Source organism: Mytilinidion resinicola (assembly GCF_010093595.1).
Source record: "Mytilinidion resinicola strain CBS 304.34 unplaced genomic scaffold BDZ99scaffold_5, whole genome shotgun sequence".
Taxonomy (NCBI): domain Eukaryota; kingdom Fungi; phylum Ascomycota; class Dothideomycetes; order Mytilinidiales; family Mytilinidiaceae; genus Mytilinidion; species Mytilinidion resinicola.
In genome coordinates this window covers 1,576,796-1,596,788 of record NW_022985441.1, presented here as the reverse complement: position 1 = coordinate 1,596,788, position 19,993 = coordinate 1,576,796, and the positions used below count along the sequence as shown (strand labels likewise).

General features: G+C 53.4%; 8 protein-coding genes across 8 annotated transcripts; 3 read left to right on the top strand and 5 right to left on the bottom strand.

Annotated features, from left to right (window-relative positions):
- Positions 1-119: 119 nt before the first annotated feature.
- On the bottom strand, positions 120-272 carry BDZ99DRAFT_345373 (uncharacterized protein; the record flags this gene model as incomplete). The annotated part of the gene is made up of 1 exon (XM_033714430.1): positions 120-272. A coding segment is annotated over one exon (153 nt), but the record flags the coding sequence as incomplete, so codon positions are not given.
- Positions 273-1,168: 896 nt separating this feature from the next.
- Positions 1,169-1,872, top strand: BDZ99DRAFT_254643 (uncharacterized protein). The gene has a single exon (XM_033713729.1). The coding sequence runs from the start codon at positions 1,373-1,375 to the stop codon at positions 1,826-1,828; it is 456 nt and encodes a 151-aa protein (XP_033580331.1). The 5' UTR covers positions 1,169-1,372; the 3' UTR covers positions 1,829-1,872.
- A 148-nt stretch (positions 1,873-2,020) lies between these two features.
- Positions 2,021-3,342, top strand: BDZ99DRAFT_460617 (aquaporin). Its single transcript, XM_033719425.1, has 3 exons — positions 2,021-2,446; positions 2,525-2,828; positions 2,886-3,342. Exons 1-3 carry the CDS (start codon positions 2,120-2,122, stop codon positions 3,092-3,094), a joined length of 840 nt encoding a protein of 279 aa, XP_033580330.1. The 5' UTR covers positions 2,021-2,119; the 3' UTR covers positions 3,095-3,342.
- Positions 3,343-5,531: 2,189 nt separating this feature from the next.
- BDZ99DRAFT_254613 (meiosis induction protein kinase-like protein) lies at positions 5,532-8,429 on the bottom strand. Its single transcript, XM_033713728.1, has 4 exons — positions 8,214-8,429; positions 7,923-8,160; positions 7,119-7,868; positions 5,532-7,070 (listed from the first exon to the last, which is right to left on the bottom strand). Exons 2-4 carry the CDS (start codon positions 8,094-8,096, stop codon positions 5,598-5,600), a joined length of 2,397 nt encoding a protein of 798 aa, XP_033580329.1. The 5' UTR covers positions 8,097-8,160; positions 8,214-8,429; the 3' UTR covers positions 5,532-5,597.
- Positions 8,430-11,042: 2,613 nt separating this feature from the next.
- BDZ99DRAFT_460615 (uncharacterized protein) lies at positions 11,043-11,607 on the bottom strand. Its single transcript, XM_033719424.1, has 2 exons — positions 11,546-11,607; positions 11,043-11,494 (listed from the first exon to the last, which is right to left on the bottom strand). Exon 2 carries the CDS (start codon positions 11,389-11,391, stop codon positions 11,107-11,109), a length of 285 nt encoding a protein of 94 aa, XP_033580328.1. The 5' UTR covers positions 11,392-11,494; positions 11,546-11,607; the 3' UTR covers positions 11,043-11,106.
- A 1,241-nt stretch (positions 11,608-12,848) lies between these two features.
- Positions 12,849-15,073, bottom strand: BDZ99DRAFT_412059 (iron hydrogenase; the record flags this gene model as incomplete). The annotated part of the gene is made up of 2 exons (XM_033716641.1): positions 12,849-14,916; positions 14,966-15,073. 2 exons carry the CDS (start codon positions 15,071-15,073, stop codon positions 13,156-13,158), a joined length of 1,869 nt encoding a protein of 622 aa, XP_033580327.1. The 3' UTR covers positions 12,849-13,155.
- A 1,050-nt stretch (positions 15,074-16,123) lies between these two features.
- Positions 16,124-18,345, top strand: BDZ99DRAFT_254562 (MFS general substrate transporter). The gene is made up of 4 exons (XM_033713727.1): positions 16,124-16,725; positions 16,772-16,856; positions 16,903-17,946; positions 18,000-18,345. Exons 1-4 carry the CDS (start codon positions 16,338-16,340, stop codon positions 18,118-18,120), a joined length of 1,638 nt encoding a protein of 545 aa, XP_033580326.1. The 5' UTR covers positions 16,124-16,337; the 3' UTR covers positions 18,121-18,345.
- A 233-nt stretch (positions 18,346-18,578) lies between these two features.
- BDZ99DRAFT_254543 (uncharacterized protein) lies at positions 18,579-19,576 on the bottom strand. The gene has a single exon (XM_033713725.1). It carries the CDS (start codon positions 19,539-19,541, stop codon positions 18,675-18,677), a length of 867 nt encoding a protein of 288 aa, XP_033580325.1. The 5' UTR covers positions 19,542-19,576; the 3' UTR covers positions 18,579-18,674.
- Positions 19,577-19,993: the final 417 nt, after the last annotated feature.

The window sequence follows — 19,993 nt, the reverse complement described above, 5'->3', positions numbered from 1 at the left end:
GCCTTGGATATGCTTTTAACCTACTTTGGTGAAGCTCTTTCTCGATTGTGCCAGGAGGGTGTATCGGTCTATACGCTTCTGTGGCGTCCTCGAGATAAATTAGAGCTAGACATATTCCAAAAAAAATCGACACGAGCCTTTCCAGCATACCGAAGAATGGTGTCTGGGCCGCCTGGATGCTTGTCAAGGAAGTCTGTCACATCGTATGTATGACCTTCAATCACGATCCAGCATGAGTGACGATTCCGATGCTTTGTAATTTCTTGCGCAGACGGCATGTTGCGTTTGGTAGAGCAGTATAAAACACCTCAAAGCGAGCAGCTGTTCCAATTAGCTAATAAAGTGTCGTTGAGACCAACTTTTCGCTAATCAAGTCATAGATGTGAAATATTAAACCAAACAGTTGATAACCTTGAATGCTAAAGCGCTAACATGATTTTTCAAGAGACGAAAGGTTTGGAAGCTGACTCGCAAAGCTTTGCCGGTTGGAGTAATTACACTAGATGGCGTACGACTCGGTTGGCGATGCTCATGCTCATCTTCCTGGCTGGCTTCCATGGATTGCGGCACAAGCGGAATAGCTCTCAAGCATCACGCCTGCGCCACACCACTGGGATAGGTACCTACACTAGCTCCAGTGATCAGACTAGGTTTGACCGTTGAATAGCACTATTGTCGTAGAGTTCGGACTATTTTGTGAACAGGGCACACCCTCTCTGATCAGTTTGGCATACTTTTGAGTATCTAGGCATGACTTCTCCATATCTTAAAGCCTTTTTCAGTCTTGCCGGTAAGACCGCGATCGTTGCCGGAGGCACGCGTAGGATTGGCGCAGTTTGTATGCTTTGAGTTGGTTCATCACGGAGTCTAATACGGACTTTGTGAGGTTGCGTCCTTCGACTTCAGCGGTAAAGGTTGGATGTGGGGGTTTGAACCGAAGTTTGGTGGAAGAAGTCGTCGTCATTTTTTCCTAGATGAATACTCCTCATTTGCTACGATATCTTCGTGATGTATCCCGCGGTTGGTGGTTTGAGAAGTGGGGAGGAATGGGATTGCGGGTAAGAAGAGTCGATAGCCTTGCCGACCCAACGTCGTGTGCGACCCTCAGGGAGAAGCGGGATCCCAACACCAACTACCAATGTATTTCCTACCAACGAGACTATCGGCTTGAGAAATGAATCTGAAGGAGTAGGTCTGCCCCGGAATCCCGCATCCTTTGCCCAAGAAATACATATTACCTCTCTGAAAAATGACTGCTGACGTGAATGTGAAGATTCGTGGCTGATAGCTACCTTGTCCATTGATCGTTACAGGACCCTTTAAGACTGGAGGGACAGACTCATCCCCTGTTGCACGATCCGCAGATTTTGGCATGTATGTGTCTGGGTTCCAGCGTGTTGGAGAACTGCGGGTGAGCGAAGGAACTGAAGTGCTTGCAACCTATCACAACGACTACAACTCCAACACCTACCGAGACGCCAAGGAGGCACCTAATATTCAAGCAGTCGCCCATGATACACAAAAGGTGGTGTATGTGGCCCTGGTAGGAGGCTTGACAAGGGGGTCAAAGTTGCTTGGACTCTGCAAACCAGAAATCATCACTCCGACGTCAGGCGCCGTGTCACTAAAACTCATCAATATATTTCAACAAATCCAATCTGCCTCTCGACCGCAACCGCCAACTAATAGAAAAGCCCGACAGCCTGCCAAACCATGGCTAGAACGCGCTCATGCATATAGGTTCCGTGGGCGATCGCGTTTCCCTTGGGACGATGGGGGACGGATGCTCCGCGGGATCATCACGCTGCATAGTGACGGCGGGCGCTAACAACTCGTTCCACACTACGCCTTCTCCGTCATCATCTATCTGTCATTTTCTTTGCGTTAAGCATTTCATAGGCCGCGCTAAGACTCCTATCTTCCGCCATGTTGTCAGTGTGCAGATGGATGTGCGGGGGGAATTTGTGCAGACGTGTTTGCACGTTTGGAAGCAGAGATATTTCCTACTCGACAGTCAACTGTGCTTATATCATTTCTTCCTGAACTTCTCCGCGTAAACAGCTTGGTCCATCCCATCATCTTTACACCTATACCCTCCTGATTCATCCAAGCAAGAACGATGGCACGTCTCCCCGTCCATCGCGAACCCAAACATCAACAGGGTGGCCACGCAAACGGCCAACGCAGTGGGCGATTACCTCCAAGGCTCGGCACCTTTCAAGCACACTTAGTCGCCGCGTCGGGGGAGTTCGTAGGGACGTTCATGTTCCTGTACTTCTCCTTTGCATGCCAAATCATGCTTACCACACAGGCCAGCGAGAAATCGTTGGCCAATGGCGGACCAAGCAGCCAGCAGAATATCTTCACGGCTCTGGTTTATGGCTTCAGCTTGTTGGTCAATGTCTGGGCTTTCTACCGAATCAGTGGCGGGCTGTTCAACCCTGCGGTATGTATTTTCGCATCCATCCAGTCCAAGCTGGACCCGATTTTCCCACGAAGTGCTGAGTGCTCACAAACGTCGAAGGTCACCTTCGGCATGGTTCTTGCAGGCGCGCTTCCACCTATACGCGGCTTGATCCTTTTCCCAGCCCAAATCATCGCCGCAATGTGTGCAGGCGCTCTCGTTTCCTGCATGTTCCCCGGCGACATCGCCAGCACCAATACCACGCTTTCGCCGGGTACAAGCATTGCGCAAGGCGTTTTCATCGAAATGTTCATGACGGCCGAACTGGTCTTCGTGGTGCTTATGCTCGCCGTCGAGAAGAGCAAAGATACGTTCATCGCGCCGGTGGGCGTTGGACTCGCGCTTTTTGTTGCGATGATGGGCGGTACGTCATGTTTTCTTAAGACGATCTCGTTAAACGTCAGAAGTTAACTTGATATAGGCGTCTACTATACCGGAGGCTCTTTGAACCCAGCCCGTAGTTTCGGTCCCGCTGTCGCTGCTACGCAGTTCCCTGGCTATCACTGGATCTACTGGGTGGGACCGTTCCTTGGTGGCGCCTTAGCTGCTGGCTATTACAGATTCGTTAAGTACTTCAACTATGAAGAAGCCAATCCGGGACAAGATGCTACGAATGGAGATGAAGCCTAAGAGGTTATATCCAATATGGAGCAAGGTTTGCCGGCGCATATAAGAAGGATTACATATCATTGTTTCAGGGATGATACATGCGAGGGCGTTTACGATAGTATAATGTATACAATGGAGAGAGGGCATATAGCGATTCGCAATAGGCGTTTGGAGTTCTTGAATCCAAGGCTGGTATTGAATTTACGTACTTAGAAAAGTCCTGAAAGCAACTCAGCATGGTTATCTCAGGCCCTCATCTTCTACTGTCATTACTAAAGTTGAACTACAGCACTTTTCACGTCCTAACACTTCACCAAAAGAATATAGTGAATAAATAGGGCTAGTAGTTATATGCACACTTTTATACGCTTCTAGTAGACTTTTAATAGAAGCAGCTTTATTCCAAGTAGATAGAACCCTTGTATATTCCAGACTTATTAAGACGCCCTAGATGTTCTAAAAAAAACCCTCAAAAGAGTCTAAACAGTTGAAGAGATAACTATATCATAAGTAGAAAGGTCACGTGATTGAATACCTGGCACGTATTCCTCAAAACAGGACGCCTCTACAATAGCACACCACCACTTACAGCACTTTCAAAACATCCTCCAAATCCATTCCTTTCCTCCAACCGCGGCAAGCGCCATCGCCCAACTCACCCCAGATCCCACCTCCCTCCCTCCCTCCCTCCACCCCCACATCCTCCAAATCGTAAACCCCCCCCCAAAGCAACAGGAACCACGTCGCCCACACCCCAACCGTACCACCAACGCCCCCCGTCTCCCCGCATCAGACCCCCACAAGCATCGCCATCCCTCCAGTAAAACCAAAGCCAGCAGCCAGTTTCCCCCCCCCCCCCCAAAAGGCCACATGCTACCACAAACCTCTTCTTTCGGCACCCGCTGCAGCCGCCGCGCGCGGAAGCGACGCACGACTCGGAGACCGCATGTTTTGGGGCGGTGGGTGGACGCCCGCAAGACAAGCGCCGATAGCCACGCCCGAGGGCGCCAATCGGGTACCAACGTGTGTTTGGGGGTGGACATTAGAGAGGAAATGCGTCTGGCGTTGCGTTCGAGCGGATTGGAACGTGGGCTGTGCGCGTGAGAGTGTGGAGATGAGAGTGGTGTGACGGGATGGGTGTGCGATGTGGGGGGGGTGCTTGCTTGGTTGGCTCTGGTTTCTAATTCACTGGAGGAGTCGACTGGTAGTGGGGAAATGGGGAGCGTTTGGCTGGTGATAGGTTTTGAGCTGTGGGCAATGCTTTTGTCGCTGCAGGTGAGTCTGTGGGTAAGGGCGAGGCGGGTGTCGAATCGGGGGTTATGGCTTGATATTGACGGCCGAAAGCAGATACAGCGCCATCTCCATCACGTAAGACTAGTTTCTGCATGAAGACACACGATGGAGCGAGTGTGATAGGACAACAGTCTCAGAGCCCCGGCCAACGCCGTCTCCAATCTTCAGCATTAAGATCTACGAAAACACGTACACTACTAACGCGGTGGGTCTTCACGAGACCAGACCCCTTCTCAGACACCCGACATAGACGAGACACCTCCCCACAACGACCAGACCAAGACACGTTGGTCTTACTCCAAAAACCCCCTCCCAGAAAAACGGCAGCTCAGCTAATTGTAACAAGTGGTTCATTTTACAGTCCGACAGACGACAAAGGAGATTGATTCAGTTATAAAGAAAATAAGGGCAAATTTGATGTGTGAACAACAAAAAAGCAACAAGCAGCGCTCTCTAGGTATCTCTAAAAGGTGTCCGAAAAAGTACAAGGAGGAAAATGGTGGTGGGTTTGGACGGATGGAATTTGGTATTTGTTACACAATGGCAATTTCCTTGCCAGTCTCAGAAGAGACGAAAGGGATAAAAACTATGGGCGCCCATGACTCTCGAAGAGAGTTTGTGGGATTGGGGGTATGAAGCAGAAAAAAAGACACAAATTTCGCAACCTGAGGAACCCCGATGTTCCCATTGCCGACACCTGCATGCAATGACAACTATGCCGCCAAAAAAAGTGATTTCAAGTTCAGGAAACAAACGCAAAACGCAAGGGAAACGTGGAACTCTCTATTGCAAAGTGTCGCTGGCTGTGCTATTCCCGCAGATACAGAAAAAGGGTAATAGTGTGGGAGAAAGGTATTATGCAGATGAAGAAAAGTGTAAGCAGTAACGAAAGACTTTGAAATGTTTACCCCGATCCGCTTTCCCCTGCCGTCGATCGAGGAAAGTGTGTAAAACGCCCAAAACACCAACCAAAATGCGGCCTGCCCCTTCGTATTTTTGTGATTCGTGCACTCCTCTTTGCATCCTCTGGAATCGAGTCCGTACCTGACGGGCCCGTTCGTGCGTGCGACGTCAACGTGATGGCTGGCGGTGTGCGCTGAACTGGCAGGCTGGTATAGAAATGATTGGAAAGCCGCCCGAGATATGGAATCGTATTACACTAATAGTATGGTTGTAAGATACGCAAGGAAATGTTGAATCGAAAGCGCTGGCAGACTGTAACGGTCGACTATCACCGGTACATAGCCTGCGTATTAAATATGCTTGCTGTGGCGGAGGCAGCCCAGTCATTTTCGTCGTACGGTGGTGTCGGCCACTTCGAGTTTACTTCCTCCTTGGCGGGATGAGGCCTGTTAATGTTCATGGGCTTAGAGGGCGTTGCGTACTGCGCATGGCCAAAGTTGACTCCATCCCGGTTCGCGGATGGCGACGGAGTGAGGTATGAAGCTGACGGACCCATGTCGCTCGACGATTGACCCATCTGAGGCCGCGGCCCTTGAATTGGGGCAGTGGCCTTCTCAGGACCTGCTAATCGCCGGGTGGCCTTTGCTGTGGAGTTAAGCTCTTCATCTAGAAGCTCCTCCTCTTCATTGGGTGTTTCATATCGGTTTGAGGGGTTCGACTGTTTCTGAAGCGCTCGCCTCGTGCGGCTGGATATTGGGCCGCCAGGAGCATTCTCCGAAGATCGGGTCTCCTGGCCATGCGGCAATGAGTGATGTCGCTTGATGCCTGGATTGCCAGCAACTCGCGAGGATGTCTTTGAATTGTTAGTCGCATGTGACGCGGCATCGAGACTGTACCTCACATTTTGCAATGCCTTATCTAAATCGGCATAGTCCGGGTGCGAAGGTGGGTTTGGCGCCGAAGGATCGACAGCCATGGTCCCTCGGGCGCTTGTCGTTGACCACGGGGCACATCCTGCGTTCGCTTCAATGTCGTCTGAATTAGGCGACATTGGAGCCTGGTACCGACCAGATAGACGTCGAGCACGCTTCCGTAGGTGGGAAAAGAAACCCTCTTTCTGTCCATTGGGAGGCGATGCAAGACCGGATTGGCCGTTCAGTGCCCTCTCCGCTTCTTGGCGGTGGAGGTCTGCATAATGGTTGCCGTGCGAGGCGACCGATAATTGACGACCAATCTTCTTTGCAGCTTTCTCTTCGCTATCAGCAGGTCGCACACTAGCTCGGGCAGTCACTGTATCGGACAGTGGTGAGATGGGTCTGATGGAAGGCAATATTGGAATTGGTGCAGCATTCGACGGTACACCGTTCGTCCACGTGGCTCGCTTGGTTACATTGGGGCGGGGCTTACTCGAAGCGGCGGGCTCCACTGTGACGGCCTGGATAGGCGAAGGGCGAGGTGACACGGGCCGTGTCGAAGTGTGCTGAGGAACGGCTGGGGCGCTTTCTCGTGCGACGAGCGACCGTCTGAACCAAGACGATGTCTTTGTCGTAAGGCTGTGTGTCGAGTCTGGCGAATTCAGTGTGTGACCACTGAGATCCGACTGCTTGCGACCGAGGAGTCTTGAGGCTGAGGACTTGGGCCTCATAGGGTCGAAGGCATCAGCAAAGTACTCATGGCTCAGGGCCTGCGATGAAGTTGGCCTGCTCCGAGGGTCCCACATGAGACACCATGTCACAAAGTTGGCAAGGCTGGCTGGCCATTGTGGCGCTTGGAGAATCGTGTCCATTGAGTGTGGCGCCATCTGTGATCGTGTTAGTGACGTTCAAACTGCTGATATCAAGAAGCGCACCTTTGGGAACGAAAAACCTAGCTTCTGTGCCAGTCTGACACCATCTTTCCAGTCTCCTCCTCCAACGCGCACGCCTTGCTTGTTGACCCAGCTTCCAGGGCTTCCCATGATCTCGCACACTCGCCAAACCTGGTCGACTTCGTTCCCGCCCGGGAAGAGTGGCTTCAGCGTCGCAATCTCAACTGCCATTGCACCTATCGCCCAGATATCGACTGGAGCCGAATATTCGCCTGCACGGAGCAAGACTTCTGGAGCTCGGTACCATCGCGTCGAAACGTACGTCGTGTAGGGCAATTTCGAATGTGTTTCACGTGCTAGTCCGAAATCTGCGATCTTGATCGTGTAGGCCGGTGGTGTTGATGGTGGAGTCACCAATGCTGAGTACCGGCGGAATGCGCTACCTGAGTCTGTGGGTGCTGATGTGGAAACCAAGATGTTTTCTGGCTTGATGTCGCGATGAAAAAAGTCGTGTTGATGGATATGCTCGAGACCTGAGATGATTTGGAACAGAATGCTCTTCACGCTGTGTTGATCTAACGGCTTGTGGTCTCTTGCTTTCATAAGTTGGTACAGATTGCCATCCATGTACTCCATGGCGATGTGGAGCCGCCTGCTGTAGGGGTCCAGAAAGATATCAAGGGCGGGCACGAGATGAGGGTGGTTAGGTAGTGTCCGTAGGAAGATGACCTCCCGTAGTTCTAGACAGTGCGCGAATGAGTCGAACGACTTCTTCATCGTCTTTATCGCGACCTGTGACGCGTCAGTCACACGCTTTCGTGAAACGGAGCCTGGGAGTCAACATACCAAAGTCCCTCGTCGAGCAATGTGAGCGCCAGCGCCTCGTACGCGTGCGAGCGCGACGCTCCCAAAGCTGCCATCGCCAATGTCTTTGATAACTTCGAACTTGTCATCTAGAGAAGTAGCGGCTTGAGAATCCTGAGACGACCAGCCTCGGTGTTGAGTCTCGTATGCAATCATCTTGACGGTTCACTACAAGATTGCTAGATGGCCTAGCTGTCTCGATAGTTCAAAGAGCTTAAGGCTGATGAAGATTGTTAGTGAATGACAAGATGTTGAAGAGGTTGGCATGCTTACTGTATTGCTCCTGTGAATGTTAATATGCGAGAGTGCTATGATCTCCTCGTGTTCATTTCAGCGTGGGTGAAGGTGAGAAGTGAGGTGAAAGGGCGAAGGTGAAAGAGCTAGGTGGGGTGAGGAGTCGAGGTTCAGAGCGTATCGAGCGGTTCGAAGATCCAGATAGGAAGAGGTTCACAGGGTCCGGGTTGATGCAGCGGCGGGAGGGTAGAAGAAAAGAGGGACAACGGCTGGGAGAGAGGCTTGCGGGCTAACGTGGAGCGGTCCAGGGCCACGGTATGCGGATGAGGTTCCGGCAATGGGGTCCACCTTAATCGATCAAAAGGAATAAGGCCCTGACCATAGCTCGAGGGGCGTGAGGCAGGGGAATTTGGGCGCACTGTGCGTGGTGAAGACAGGCTGAGGCGCAAAAGGAGGTCGGGGAAGAGGTCCCTAAGCCTAGCTTGCAGCCGGCGTGGATGAGGCGGTGACAAGTGAAGGGCCGCGGCGGAGAAATGCTAGTCAGGAGCTAGCTGGAGCGTCTTGCACACAGCAGCGGGAGCGATCGACTGACGCTGCGAGGAGACTGCGATTCGAAGAGCTTCGAGTGACGAGGAGCGGGCATGAATCGCAGCCGTCAATCTCGGGTGGGTGTGAGACGGGCTAGCGCCACAGGCCGTTGAGATTAGGGAGGAAGCGCGACGATGTAGGGCGCGCGGCGCAGAGATGGCAGAAATGATATTGCAGGCGGCGATCCCAGCAGCGGATTTGGCGTTGCGGAGGCTCCCGCGTGGTGGTGGTTGGGGTGAGCCGTGAAGGTGATGGACGCGGGCGGGTTTGCGCGCTGTGCTGGCAGCTTGGCCGGCGAGCAGACCAGCCTAGGACCCGTAACGACGCCAGGCCTCGTGAGAGCGGTCTGGCGCGGTGAGGGAGAGCAGCGAACGGGCAGCGCACAGAGGCAGAGCGGTGTGAGGCGTGAGGTGCGCGCGATGGACGTGTCTTGGGCGGTGGACGACGGGCTTCTCAGGCGCATGCGCGGGCGCGATTTGGCGTCTGGTCTGCTGCCGGGGCCATGGAGGTGACGGGTGTGATGTGGCTGTCGCGGGCACAGGCGGGCAGAAGCGTGGTATTGCTCGTCGCAGCACGGGCTTGGGGCCAGCGTTGGGAGTGGCAGGCTGGAGAGGCGCTGGCTGGGGGGCTGAGGTCGTCGTCGCGAGTGAGCGGAGAGGCAGCGGCTGCTCTCCGCGATGCCGCTCCTGTTGCACGCCAGGCTCAGAACGTGCGTGGGAGCAGCCGTCGAAAAGTCTCACCACGCGATTGGGCCGCCTCCTTTCTTTTATTGCCGCGATGCCCCTTTCGGCCTCCAATTTCCTGCTGCTCGGGACGGCGTTTGTGCGTGCGGGCTGTGTGCAGTGTGCCTGGAGTGCAGCCCGCGGTGCATCACTGCTCCATCACCAACGCGCCCCCAAGCTCAACGACGCGCCCACGACACGAGCCCGCCGCGTCTGCAGCACTCCCAATCGTCAACACTCCATGGGCTGTCGTGGTGTTGTCGGGCGCGCCGGTTGCCTCGGAGGCCGCTGTCGCAGGCGGTCAAAACAAGCAGCTCTCAGACGGCTCGCCGGCTGCCACGTTGTGCTGGGCCATGGGCGGCGGACTCGGAAGCGGCCCTGTGGCCCCTTTTCCAGGGCGTCTCGGCGACATGGGCGGGAGATTGCTGGCCTGTCGTGCCTGAGGGCGTCTCCACCGTGGAGTCCGCAGCCTGTCAGGTTCCTGACTATCTCTATCTGCAGCCCTAATTGGGCCCGCCCCGCCCGGCCGCCGATTGGCAGCGCGAATCCCTCCCGGCGCCGCTGTTGCGGAAGAGCCCTAGCCGGATGAAGCCGTCGGCTGCCAGGCGTGCACCTTTGGCGACTCGTGCTGGGCCGAGCGGCCCCCTTCCCCGAGCAGCCACGCCGAAAGAGACTGGTCCCGGGCTGGCGCTCACACGAGACTCGGCCTGGGAAGCTGGACATCATCATTTCATCAGCAAGCAAGGCCATGGCCGCATCGCACCCGGGTCCACCGCCGCCATCGCGATCCTGCAACTTGCCCACCCACGCTGTCGGGCGCCGAATGGCTTCATGTGCCACCGGCATTGGGGAGCGTCCGAGGGTTGCTTCAGCACTGCAGACGTCCGCCAAGCCCAGCATCGTGGAGTCTTGCTGCAGGCTGCGGCATCAAAGCCGTGGAATGCAAACTCTAACTGGCGCCATCACGGCCGAGGACCTCAAACCACCTCCATGCGCTGCCCTCGAGCATCAGCCTTGTTCGCGTCCTGTCATGTCAGAAGCCGTTGCCAATGCGTGACAGAGCTCATTCTCTATGCATGCCGCGGACCCCACACCGAAACCTCCTCCCATCTCGAACGCTCCACCAAATCTCGCCGCGAGCGCAGCCTCAGCCTCTTATTCTTGCCGTGCGCTCCCCTTCACCACTGCATACCCCGTCGCGAAATCCTTCAGAAGCTGCTTCCCATGCGGCCTCGTCAGACTTCATCTAATTACATAGATTAACCGGTCCAGGTGCCCCCCAAGGCCAAATAGGATCGCCGCTACTCTCCAAGGAAAATCCTGTTTGGCGGTCTACTGCAGTGAAGAGGTGATGCAAGAATGCTGACGCGCGACCGTTGAGAATACCGTTGCGCTACGTATCAGCTCTCGCCCTCGCTCTCCCCTCAGACTCTCTTGACGGCTTTGTGATACGCCGACCATGTTAGACCTTCTCTTTACTACTGTGTTCCCCTCCGTGCATTCAGGCAGTCTGCAGCATCAGCTACCTCTCAGCCCTCAAATTGGGCTAACTAAGATACTTATTTTTAACCAACGCTGTGCACTATTGCAGCTCCTCTGGTCAGCGCTTCTGCGCAGTCAGATCAGACCTGCAGTTGTACAGCCTCGTCCACAGCCCAAATTAGGTCAACCACCAACGTTCCGCTATCGATTCTGCCTCGTTGATCATCAATGTCACTATCCCATCCCAGCAACGAGCCTTTTCCAAGTCGTTCCGATTCTCTTCTTACATTTCGCCCAGCCTTGTGATTCCCTTCTAGTTCACCAAATTCTGACAAGCCCGGTCCGATACTGTTGATCCAGCCGAGGGCGAAAGGTACGGCCCGTACCAGTCCGCCGTCAGCTCGGGCACCAAACACCACAGTCATCACCAACGACCTCCATATTGGTTGTGCAGATTACTACCTCGGCCATGCGCTCGCTCCGGGCAGCTCAACCTTGGAGCCCTGCCTCCGGACCCCGTACCTAGACCTGTACAATTTGTAAGAAGCAAACCCATTGCCAGCGACGAGCCCCAAATACCTCACCGCCTCGCCGCAACAAATCTAACTCAGCAAGCTCGCAGACACGTCGCTCGCGCGACCTCTCCCGTAAATCGCGCTCCGTAGGTAACCTTTCGACGATCTAACGGCATCTTCCTCTCGCCTCTCTTCTGGGCCCGCAAAAAGCAACGTACCACCCCATCCGGCGACCCATTGCCAAATCCAACCAAAAGCACATGAAACGGGCTGCGTCCGCGGATAACGGCGGTCTGCGTCTCTCCACGCGCGTCTCTCGCGCTGATTGGCTGCGCGCTCACCACCAACAACGCCTTCTGAGTAGCTAACAAAACGTGGTCGCGTCCTGACACCCACGCTTGATAGAGGCAAATGCATCTGAAAAGGAGCGCATCCCCAAGCCACAAGTTGCGGGAAACTGATCGCCAAAACGCATATCCAGGCGAGCGAGTGTCTCAATATCCGTGGTCCTTGCCAGACCTGCCGCTTTTGGTGTCCGAACCCTCCCACGTGGGTTGACGTGCGTCAGTGCACTGAACAGTGAGTGTGTGATGTGCCTACAGAAAGGGCCATCTGCTGCAATGATACGTACGACTTGGGCTTCCCGCGATACATGCGTCGGCTTTGCTAACTGATCGTCGTTGTTGCGAACTGCTGCAGGGTGGATTTGCGACGAGGTCAGGCCTTCACGCTTGGGCAGCAACCGTGTGTGATATTCCGTTGTCTCAGTGAGGGATATAACTGCCTAATCGGGCGCGAGTAATTCTGAATCATGGTGGCTGCACTGATATTCTCTAGAAGAGTGGGAAGAGTCACGTGTCTGCTCACGTTTTTGAAGGGTGATGATATGGTAGCTTGCTGTATGCGTGAAAGTCTATCTAATCAAAGCAAAAGGTTCCTACAGTGACGAGACACACATCAGCTTCCAGCTGTCGATCTCATGATCCTCTTATCACAGCCTCATGCTTCCAGATTAGTTTAGTTCACTTCATTACGAGGTCGACTTTAGGAGCATGACGTCCTTTTCTCAACCTCAAGTCCGAGGCCTCTTCTTCCCGATAGCTTCGGCCCTCAGAACGGCATAAATCCTTCAAAGTCTCCCTTTCTTGTAGGGCGAGCACGCTTACAGTCCACCGCTGCAATACAAAGCGGCTTCACGTCACTGTAGACCAGGGCTTGAACACCAGAACCTCCCCAATGTCTATCCTAATACTTCTCAACGTTGGCGGACTTTCTGGCTTTGGTTTACTACATCTCATCTATCTATCAACGTATCTATCAACGTTAGTTTTTGAGAGGTGATCCAGGGTCTATGGACGTGCGAGTGTCGTAAGTCTGATAATCGATGATCAAGTCTCGATGCAATTTATAGAGTCGTTAAAATTCATGCAACCATTCATCCTAACCAGGTTTTTGAGGCGAGTTAACGTCAACATACCGATGTTATATTTCCCTTATGACTGTCAGCCAAATGGCGGCTGGCGTAAAGCTTCCGATGGCATGGACTTTGTTCTAGTCCCGATCCAGACCTCCGATGTAAATGCGACAACCCCCATTGCCTCCGCTCTCTAATACCCTCCCAGAACGCCGTCAATGCCCCCCCAATTCGAATCTAAATGCTGACCATGCAGGACTTCACCACCCACCACCCATACTACTCGCCAGAGTCGCAACCCGTTCCACATCGCTCTTCTTCTTCCCCACATCGCTCTCAACCTCCCTATAACTCGTATACACCAGATCCCGCACCGACACCCCCGTCAGCTCCGCCCAGTGCTGCAGGATACCATGCACATATGCTCTCGACACCCCATCCACAACATCCAACCCATCATCTGCACCCCCCATATCCGTATCGCCATCCCCATCCTCCCCCTCATCAGACCCTGCAGAGAAATACGCCTCATCCACCCTCCCCAACCACTCCTTCTGCTCCACCGGCCCCACCTTCTTCCCACTCTCCTCGCCCCCTACTCCTGCCTCCCCCCTCACCTCCTCCACCTCCCCGGCCCTCACCTGCCCGCCCCCATTCGTACAACCCCCCGGACACGCCATGACCTCCACATACGCATACTCCTTCGCCTCTGGCCCCGCTCCACCAGGCCGCCTCATCACCCCCCGCGCGGCGCCGGGCATGCGGCTCGCCTTCGCCGGCTTGAGCCGCCGCACGAGGTTCTGGATGTTGCGGAAGCCGTAGTAGCGCGCCATGCGCAGTACGACGGCGCCGCCGCCGCCGCCCGGCTGCGTCAGCGTGTACTCGACGACGTCGGCGTTGCGGCCGCGCTCGGCGCGCAGCGTGCTGCCCGGATGCTGCGCCTGGGCCGTGCGCAGGATGTGGTGGAGGTAGCCGCCCGAGGAGCCGGCGACGGGGTCCTGGGCGCCGCGGCCGCGCGCGCGGGGGAAGAGGAAGGCGTCGAGGCGGCCGTCGGGGAAGGCGGTGCGGGTGGAAGGGGGCAGAGGGGTGCGGGGGAGTGCGGCGAAGGAGATGGCGCAGGTGGAGGCGAGGTGGAGGAGCTCGCGGGCGGTGATGACGCAGTCGACGTCGCGGATTGGGGGGGAGGCGGGGGAGGAGGGAGCCCAGGCGGCCGAGGTGAGCTCGCTGCGGCTGGCTTCGAGCTTTTTGTCGAAGCAGGGCATTATGGCGAGATGCCAGATCTGGGAGGCGGGGATGTTGTAGCGGCGGCTGAGGACGGATTTGAGGAGGGTGCCTGCGAGGGCTTGGGGGGATTTGAGGCGGGAAAGGTGCGGGAGGACGTAGGGGTGGGTCTTTTCGGCGTAGCAAATCCAGCCGGGGCATGCGGAGGTGAGGATGGGCTTCTTCGGAGGGGTGTCTATGGCGCCTCCGTTGGAAGAAAGGAGGGGAGGGGAAGTAGATGGAGAGAGGGCGGATAGAACTTCGTCTGCTGCGGAAACTAGGCAAGCGTCTCGGACGACGTTGGTGTCGATTACCCATGTGAAGCTACTGCCATGCGCTCCACCAGTTTTCAGGCCCATGGGTCCGCTGAGTAGCTGTGATATCATGTTCCCGGCCTGCGATTCGGAGACTGCGAAGGTTGCGGCAAGACTGGCGCGTGTTTGCGGAGAGACGCTTGCAACAAACAGCTTTCCCTCTGGAGCTGTGTGAATCCCGTTGGAACCATTGCCAACACCATTACTTGTATATGTGTCTCCATTCGTAGTCCCGTTTAATCCATTATGCGACAGCCACGGCGCGTGTATTGAGGGATGCGCATCCAATGTGTTCAGCACCTCCGTATGTGACTGCAGTGACACCAGCACGGCTTCCGCCGACGTCACACAGCCTGAACAGGCGAGGCAGTCTGTGAGAGATATTTGCGCCGGAGGTGGAGGTATCGAGGCGGCGACTTTGTCTTCGGTCGTGACTTCGTATGCATTCTATAATGGCATTAGTTCAAGTCTAGGAAAGAGATTCAAAGGTACGAACAGCGTCATCTTCTGGTTTTTGAACAGGCAGCGTTTCGATTGGCTTTATACACGCGACGCCAGGTGAAATGAAGTCATTCAGGTCGTCAGCGGAGAGAATGGCGCTCATGGTGGTCGTGGAGGGGTGTTGTGGCAACGAAGAACAGAAAAGTCGGGAACGCGATGTTTCAAGCTGCTAGAGTCTAGAAATTGCGTGTTGGAGTCAATTTATATGAGAGGAGATATTATAGCAGAAATATGAGCAGAAAGGACCCGTAGAGGGGGTTTGGAAGGGGAGTGCGACTTCGGCTTAGATTTCTTTCTTTCACCTATCGATAAGCCTGCATTTCTCAGCAGCCTACTCTTCCGCGGGGATCTCCAAGAGCCGCACCTCCCCACATTCACTACCGCCCGACATCACGTTATTCTATCAGCCTTATAGGCACAGTATTGACATCCACCATTCTGCAGGTGTAGCATAAACTTCATAGAGCGTACGCCCTCTAGGTAGAGTAAGGCTTAGAGTGCTTGCTCACGCCCCAGTACAGCTAGTTAATAAGCCCTATTGTACTATTGCTTAAAGTTAACATGCGTTAGAAAAAGCAACTATCTTACTATAAACACGAACTTGTTTAGTCTTAGATGCTTTATAGAGAAATGTAGGCGTTGTAGAGGGTTGCAGGGTCCTTGAATTCCTTCAAGAAGCGGCCAAGGTACCTGAGATACTTAACAACTGCAGCCATTTCCCTCACGGCTTCGTCACACCCAAGTGGCCTGGCGTTTCGAATCGCCTCATGAAAGCTGCTCCAGCACACTAGGGGACGATAAACCCAGGCTCTTGACAAGAACTTGGTCGTGTTCAGTAGCCTGGGCAGGGATAACATTCAAGGTGAGACCGAACTATATTGAATATTTAACTGGTTTGGGAACCACGTTACTCATCAAGCAACGAGAAAATCCATGAGGGCAGATTCAACAGGGGCAGATTCAACAGGGGGCAAATGTAAGAGCCGTGTGGAGATGTTAGATGTTACAAGGCTGTCAACCTCTCAGCCGTGTGGTGCTTGGCATGCAAAACATGCAGCAGAGTCACCCGAAATCTCTCATGAACAAGCTGCAGGCTTGGCTAGGTGGCGTAAGCGAGCTTGGGAAGTCTTTCTTTTCGGTGTTCCTGTTCTTCATCCTTTTAAATACCGCTGCTCCAGGCTTCTACGGCAAGAGTAGTGACCAGAAACACGTCATAATACCAGACCGACAGGCTTGGGCTCATATTCAGCCTTGCTTACCCAGAAGAAACATTACCTTACCGACCTTCTGTTTACCAACGCTTTGGAATTTAGCCCACAAACCTCGAATTTCCTTGAGTTATCATTTACGACCATCCGATATCGGCCATGGAATCGACAAATACCCGCCTAAGCATCGAACAAGTCGAGGAATACTCTCTTTATACAACTGCCGAAAAATGGTGCATTATTGCCATGGTCTCGTACGCTGCTTTGTTCTCTGGCTTAAGCAGCTTCATATATTATCCAGCTATCCATGCATTGTCTCAATCGTTGTCTGTTTCAGTTGATAAGATCAACTTATCTGTTACTTCTTATCTTACGATTGCAACAGTAGCGCCGACTTTATTTGGGGACCTGGCCGATGTCCTAGGTCGACGTCCTGTCTACATGATCACCCTCAGCCTCTATGTAGTTAGCAATGTCGCCATTGCTCTATCAAAGTCATACCCAGCACTGTTAGGTCTTCGGGTACTACAAGCTCTGGCAACTTCCGGCACGTCATTCAGTCTCCAGTTTAGGTCAAATGCTGACAGTACCAGCTACCAACTCGATCGCATACGGTGTAATTGCCGATGTCGCGTCCCCGGCAGAACGAGGTTCATTCGTCACTGGGATATCTTTCGCGTGCGTCTAAACCTAAAATTGTGGATGAAAACTTACGGATTTCCAGCGTAACAATGGCGCCCAGTTTTGGTCCCATACTGGGAGGACTTTTGACTTACGCTGCAGGGTGGCCCTGGATATTCTGGTTTCTGTGCATCGCTGCCAGTCTGTGTCTGCTTCTGATGGCTATTTTCTTGCCCGAAACGTGCCGCGCTGTAGTTGGTAACGGGAACATCAAGCCTCCGAAGTATTTACGACTTCCCACACGCATTGTAATGTGTCGTTGGAACGAAGACACCGTTGCTGCTCGTCCGAAGTCACGAATACCTAATCCTTTTAACTCCTTGACTATCCTTCTCCGCAAGGATAACGCTATTGTCATTCTAGCGGCTGGGATCCTCTACCTCGTCTACTCTTGCTTATGTACGTCGCTCTCGGTCATCTTCATTGCCGTCTATAAGCTCAATCAATGGCAAACGAGCCTCGTCTACCTTCCTTTCGGTATAGGTGGAATAGTCTCAACGTTCTTTTCTGGACGAATGCTCGATAATGCGTATCGGAACGCGAGGACGAAAGGGGCTTCTCCAAATGGGATGTTCGGATTTCACGTTGCCACTGTTTGCGGCGTGATGGAACGCACAGTGACGTGGGAAACAAGTTGGGCCGCATCCTACACGCATCAATTGCTAGATGTCATCAAATATGACAATGAGACGAACGACCCTTGGCCGGAATACGATGCTGCTTGCAAGCAACTTATCGAAGTCGTCATTCCAAGGCTGTTGGGGGTTCTGCAATCGGATGGACGTCATATCACCCCGACTTTGGTTCATGGTGATCTGTGGGAGGGTAATGTGGGAGTCGACATGGAGACAGAGGAGGTTATCGCGTTCGATCCTGGAAGTGTTTGCGCGTATAATGAGGTGGAATTCGGAACATGGAGATGTCCATGGGCTCATCACTTTAGCGCTCCAATATACATGCGACTTTATCAACGGCACATTGAACCCTCGGAACCAGTGGAGGAGTGGGATGATCGCAACAGGCTCTACAGTATTCGTGCATTGTTGAATCTATCCGCTGGGCATCGAGGAAGTGTCGCGAGACAAATGTAAGCACATCGACAGAATGTTGGGAATTCGGCTAATGACCATTATATTTTAGAGCTTACAACGATATGCTCTATCTTTGCCAGGAGTATGCACCACTGGAGGCGCTCGAGAAATATGATCCTCAGAAAGATATCACAGTCACTGGCATTCGTTCCTCGGTCAATTTACCATAAATACAAGAGAGCAACTGGTCCCAAACACCGTACAAGTGGAACCCCGTTTCATCCACGGGGACCTATGGAATGGAAACTTTGGCCTCGCCGATGACACGGGGAAGCTTTACCTCTTCGACTCGAGCGGCTACTACGCTCACCACGAGATGGAATTTGCGTATTGGAAGACACAGCATCATCGCATGCACGAAAAAGACTATTGCAGGCCCCTTCCTCTCTAGCAGGCTTACTCAGCACCTTGTGTATAACTATCTTTCCTCCTTCCGCTCAATAGCTAGCTTCCTCACAATCATCAATACAGGTTTTGGCTACACACCTCGTCTTATTCCGCTTCCCTCTGACTATGGCTCATCATCTACGTGAAGGCTTGTATATATCACCATTGCGACGCACTGCTTAACGTCCCCTAACCCACTATTAGAGATTATTTTAAAGCAACATGTAGGCAAGCCTGGTAGGTCTCCGAGCCACCTTAGACGATATTCGACAGTTATTCAATGTTCAAGGGAGCCTGACTGCGCAACTGAGATTTAATCAGCCGAGCTCCATATAGTTTAACCCGAGCTTTTATTCATGGCCTCGAAAGTCCTAGTGTTGTATAAGCTACGTGTTTTCGTATAAAACCCTGGACGAGGCCATAATACAACATCGATGCGCTGTAGCGGACACCCCTGCGAGAGCAGCACGTCTACAAACGTTCGTAGACCGTCCAGTGTCGGTTTATTGAAGGCTTCAGGATAGAGAATGGTCCTGGTAAGATCCCAAGTGAAGTTGCGCAACTTGGGGGCTGCTAGGCGTAGTGCGTGGTCGCCGATGGCCTCAAGGGGGTCAAACGCTGAAAGTCGCAGATCTTGTAGCTCCGCATAATGAGTGAGATCGATGATGTTTTCCTCGAAAATCTTACTCTCAAGTTTCAAGGACTGCAGCGTTAGATGATGAGGCTCTAGAGCTTGATGGACCATCCGCGGAGTGCGACCGGTGTCGACAGTATACCGGGAGGGGTCCCAGACAAAGTGCTCAAGAGCCCGGGGCCAGGTGAGGAAAGCAGTGAGAATGGATGTGGTACCGCGAAAATTGTACAATGATAACTTAGCAAATGGGGCGGTGCGTCTCTTCCTAGACATAGTCTCCGGAACAGAATTGGGGCCGGCGACGCAGGATAAGCAGAAGGCTCTGACTTGATCTAACTGTAGGTGTTCCAGTGCTGGGAGGTCAATCTCGATCAAATGGTCGAGGAAAATTGGACTGCTGTGCCGAGTCCTACCAGGAGCCCGGGTAAGGGTAAGATTGTACCAATTCCTCCCTTCCCAGTCACAGAGCTGAGAGTCTTGGTGATTCACGGCCAAAGCCAAGATCTCAATGAGAAGCTCATTAGGCAGGTGAAGTAAGTGACAAGATTCAGACTCGTGGGGTGAGGGCATGGCCAGGACGATTGGTAATTAATGATGACTGGAACGACAGGACGTGACGGCACGGACGGATATGTACAGTAGACAGCCCTCCTGCCGTGCGGCGAAGTAGGTTCAGTCATGAGCCATACCATTTTCGGACTATCCGGGATCTTTTTTCTAGTGACTTCATGCTACCTAGGGCATATTTTAAAACCTAATTCATACAACACACACCAATCAAAGATAGGACTGGAACCCACTACCTCCTAGTACTCGCTCTGAAAGTTAGAATATCCCCTTTACCACGTGACCCATCCCAACCCCTGTCCAAAATTCCACTCACCGCCCGCCCCACCACCTCTAACTTTCCACCTCCAACCTTTTCCAAACCTAACACTCTTTCCACCTACCTCCAACCTCTCACCAGCTCCACCAAAGCTCATCCAACCCCCCCAAAACCTCTACCCCCGGCCTCACCCCCC

What these genes read in the sequence shown, in the direction of transcription:
- BDZ99DRAFT_254543 (XM_033713725.1), bottom strand. Translation starts at nt 19,541, where the DNA reads ATGCCCTCACCCCACGAGTCTGAATCTTGTCACTTACTTCACCTGCCT.
- BDZ99DRAFT_254613 (XM_033713728.1), bottom strand. Translation starts at nt 8,096, where the DNA reads ATGATTGCATACGAGACTCAACACCGAGGCTGGTCGTCTCAGGATTCT. An exon ending in TTGCTCGACGAGGGACTTTG is followed by an intron (nt 7,869 to 7,922) that starts GTATGTTGACTC and finishes GACGCGTCACAG; the next exon opens with GTCGCGATAAAGACGATGAA. An exon ending in TAGGTTTTTCGTTCCCAAAG is followed by an intron (nt 7,071 to 7,118) that starts GTGCGCTTCTTG and finishes ACACGATCACAG; the next exon opens with ATGGCGCCACACTCAATGGA.
- BDZ99DRAFT_254643 (XM_033713729.1), top strand. Translation starts at nt 1,373, where the DNA reads ATGTATGTGTCTGGGTTCCAGCGTGTTGGAGAACTGCGGGTGAGCGAA.
- BDZ99DRAFT_460617 (XM_033719425.1), top strand. Translation starts at nt 2,120, where the DNA reads ATGGCACGTCTCCCCGTCCATCGCGAACCCAAACATCAACAGGGTGGC. An exon ending in GCGGGCTGTTCAACCCTGCG is followed by an intron (nt 2,447 to 2,524) that starts GTATGTATTTTC and finishes CAAACGTCGAAG; the next exon opens with GTCACCTTCGGCATGGTTCT. An exon ending in TTTTGTTGCGATGATGGGCG is followed by an intron (nt 2,829 to 2,885) that starts GTACGTCATGTT and finishes AACTTGATATAG; the next exon opens with GCGTCTACTATACCGGAGGC.
- BDZ99DRAFT_460615 (XM_033719424.1), bottom strand. Translation starts at nt 11,391, where the DNA reads ATGACTGTGGTGTTTGGTGCCCGAGCTGACGGCGGACTGGTACGGGCC.
- BDZ99DRAFT_254562 (XM_033713727.1), top strand. Translation starts at nt 16,338, where the DNA reads ATGGAATCGACAAATACCCGCCTAAGCATCGAACAAGTCGAGGAATAC. An exon ending in ACAAGCTCTGGCAACTTCCG is followed by an intron (nt 16,726 to 16,771) that starts GCACGTCATTCA and finishes TGACAGTACCAG; the next exon opens with CTACCAACTCGATCGCATAC. An exon ending in GGAAGTGTCGCGAGACAAAT is followed by an intron (nt 17,947 to 17,999) that starts GTAAGCACATCG and finishes ATTATATTTTAG; the next exon opens with AGCTTACAACGATATGCTCT.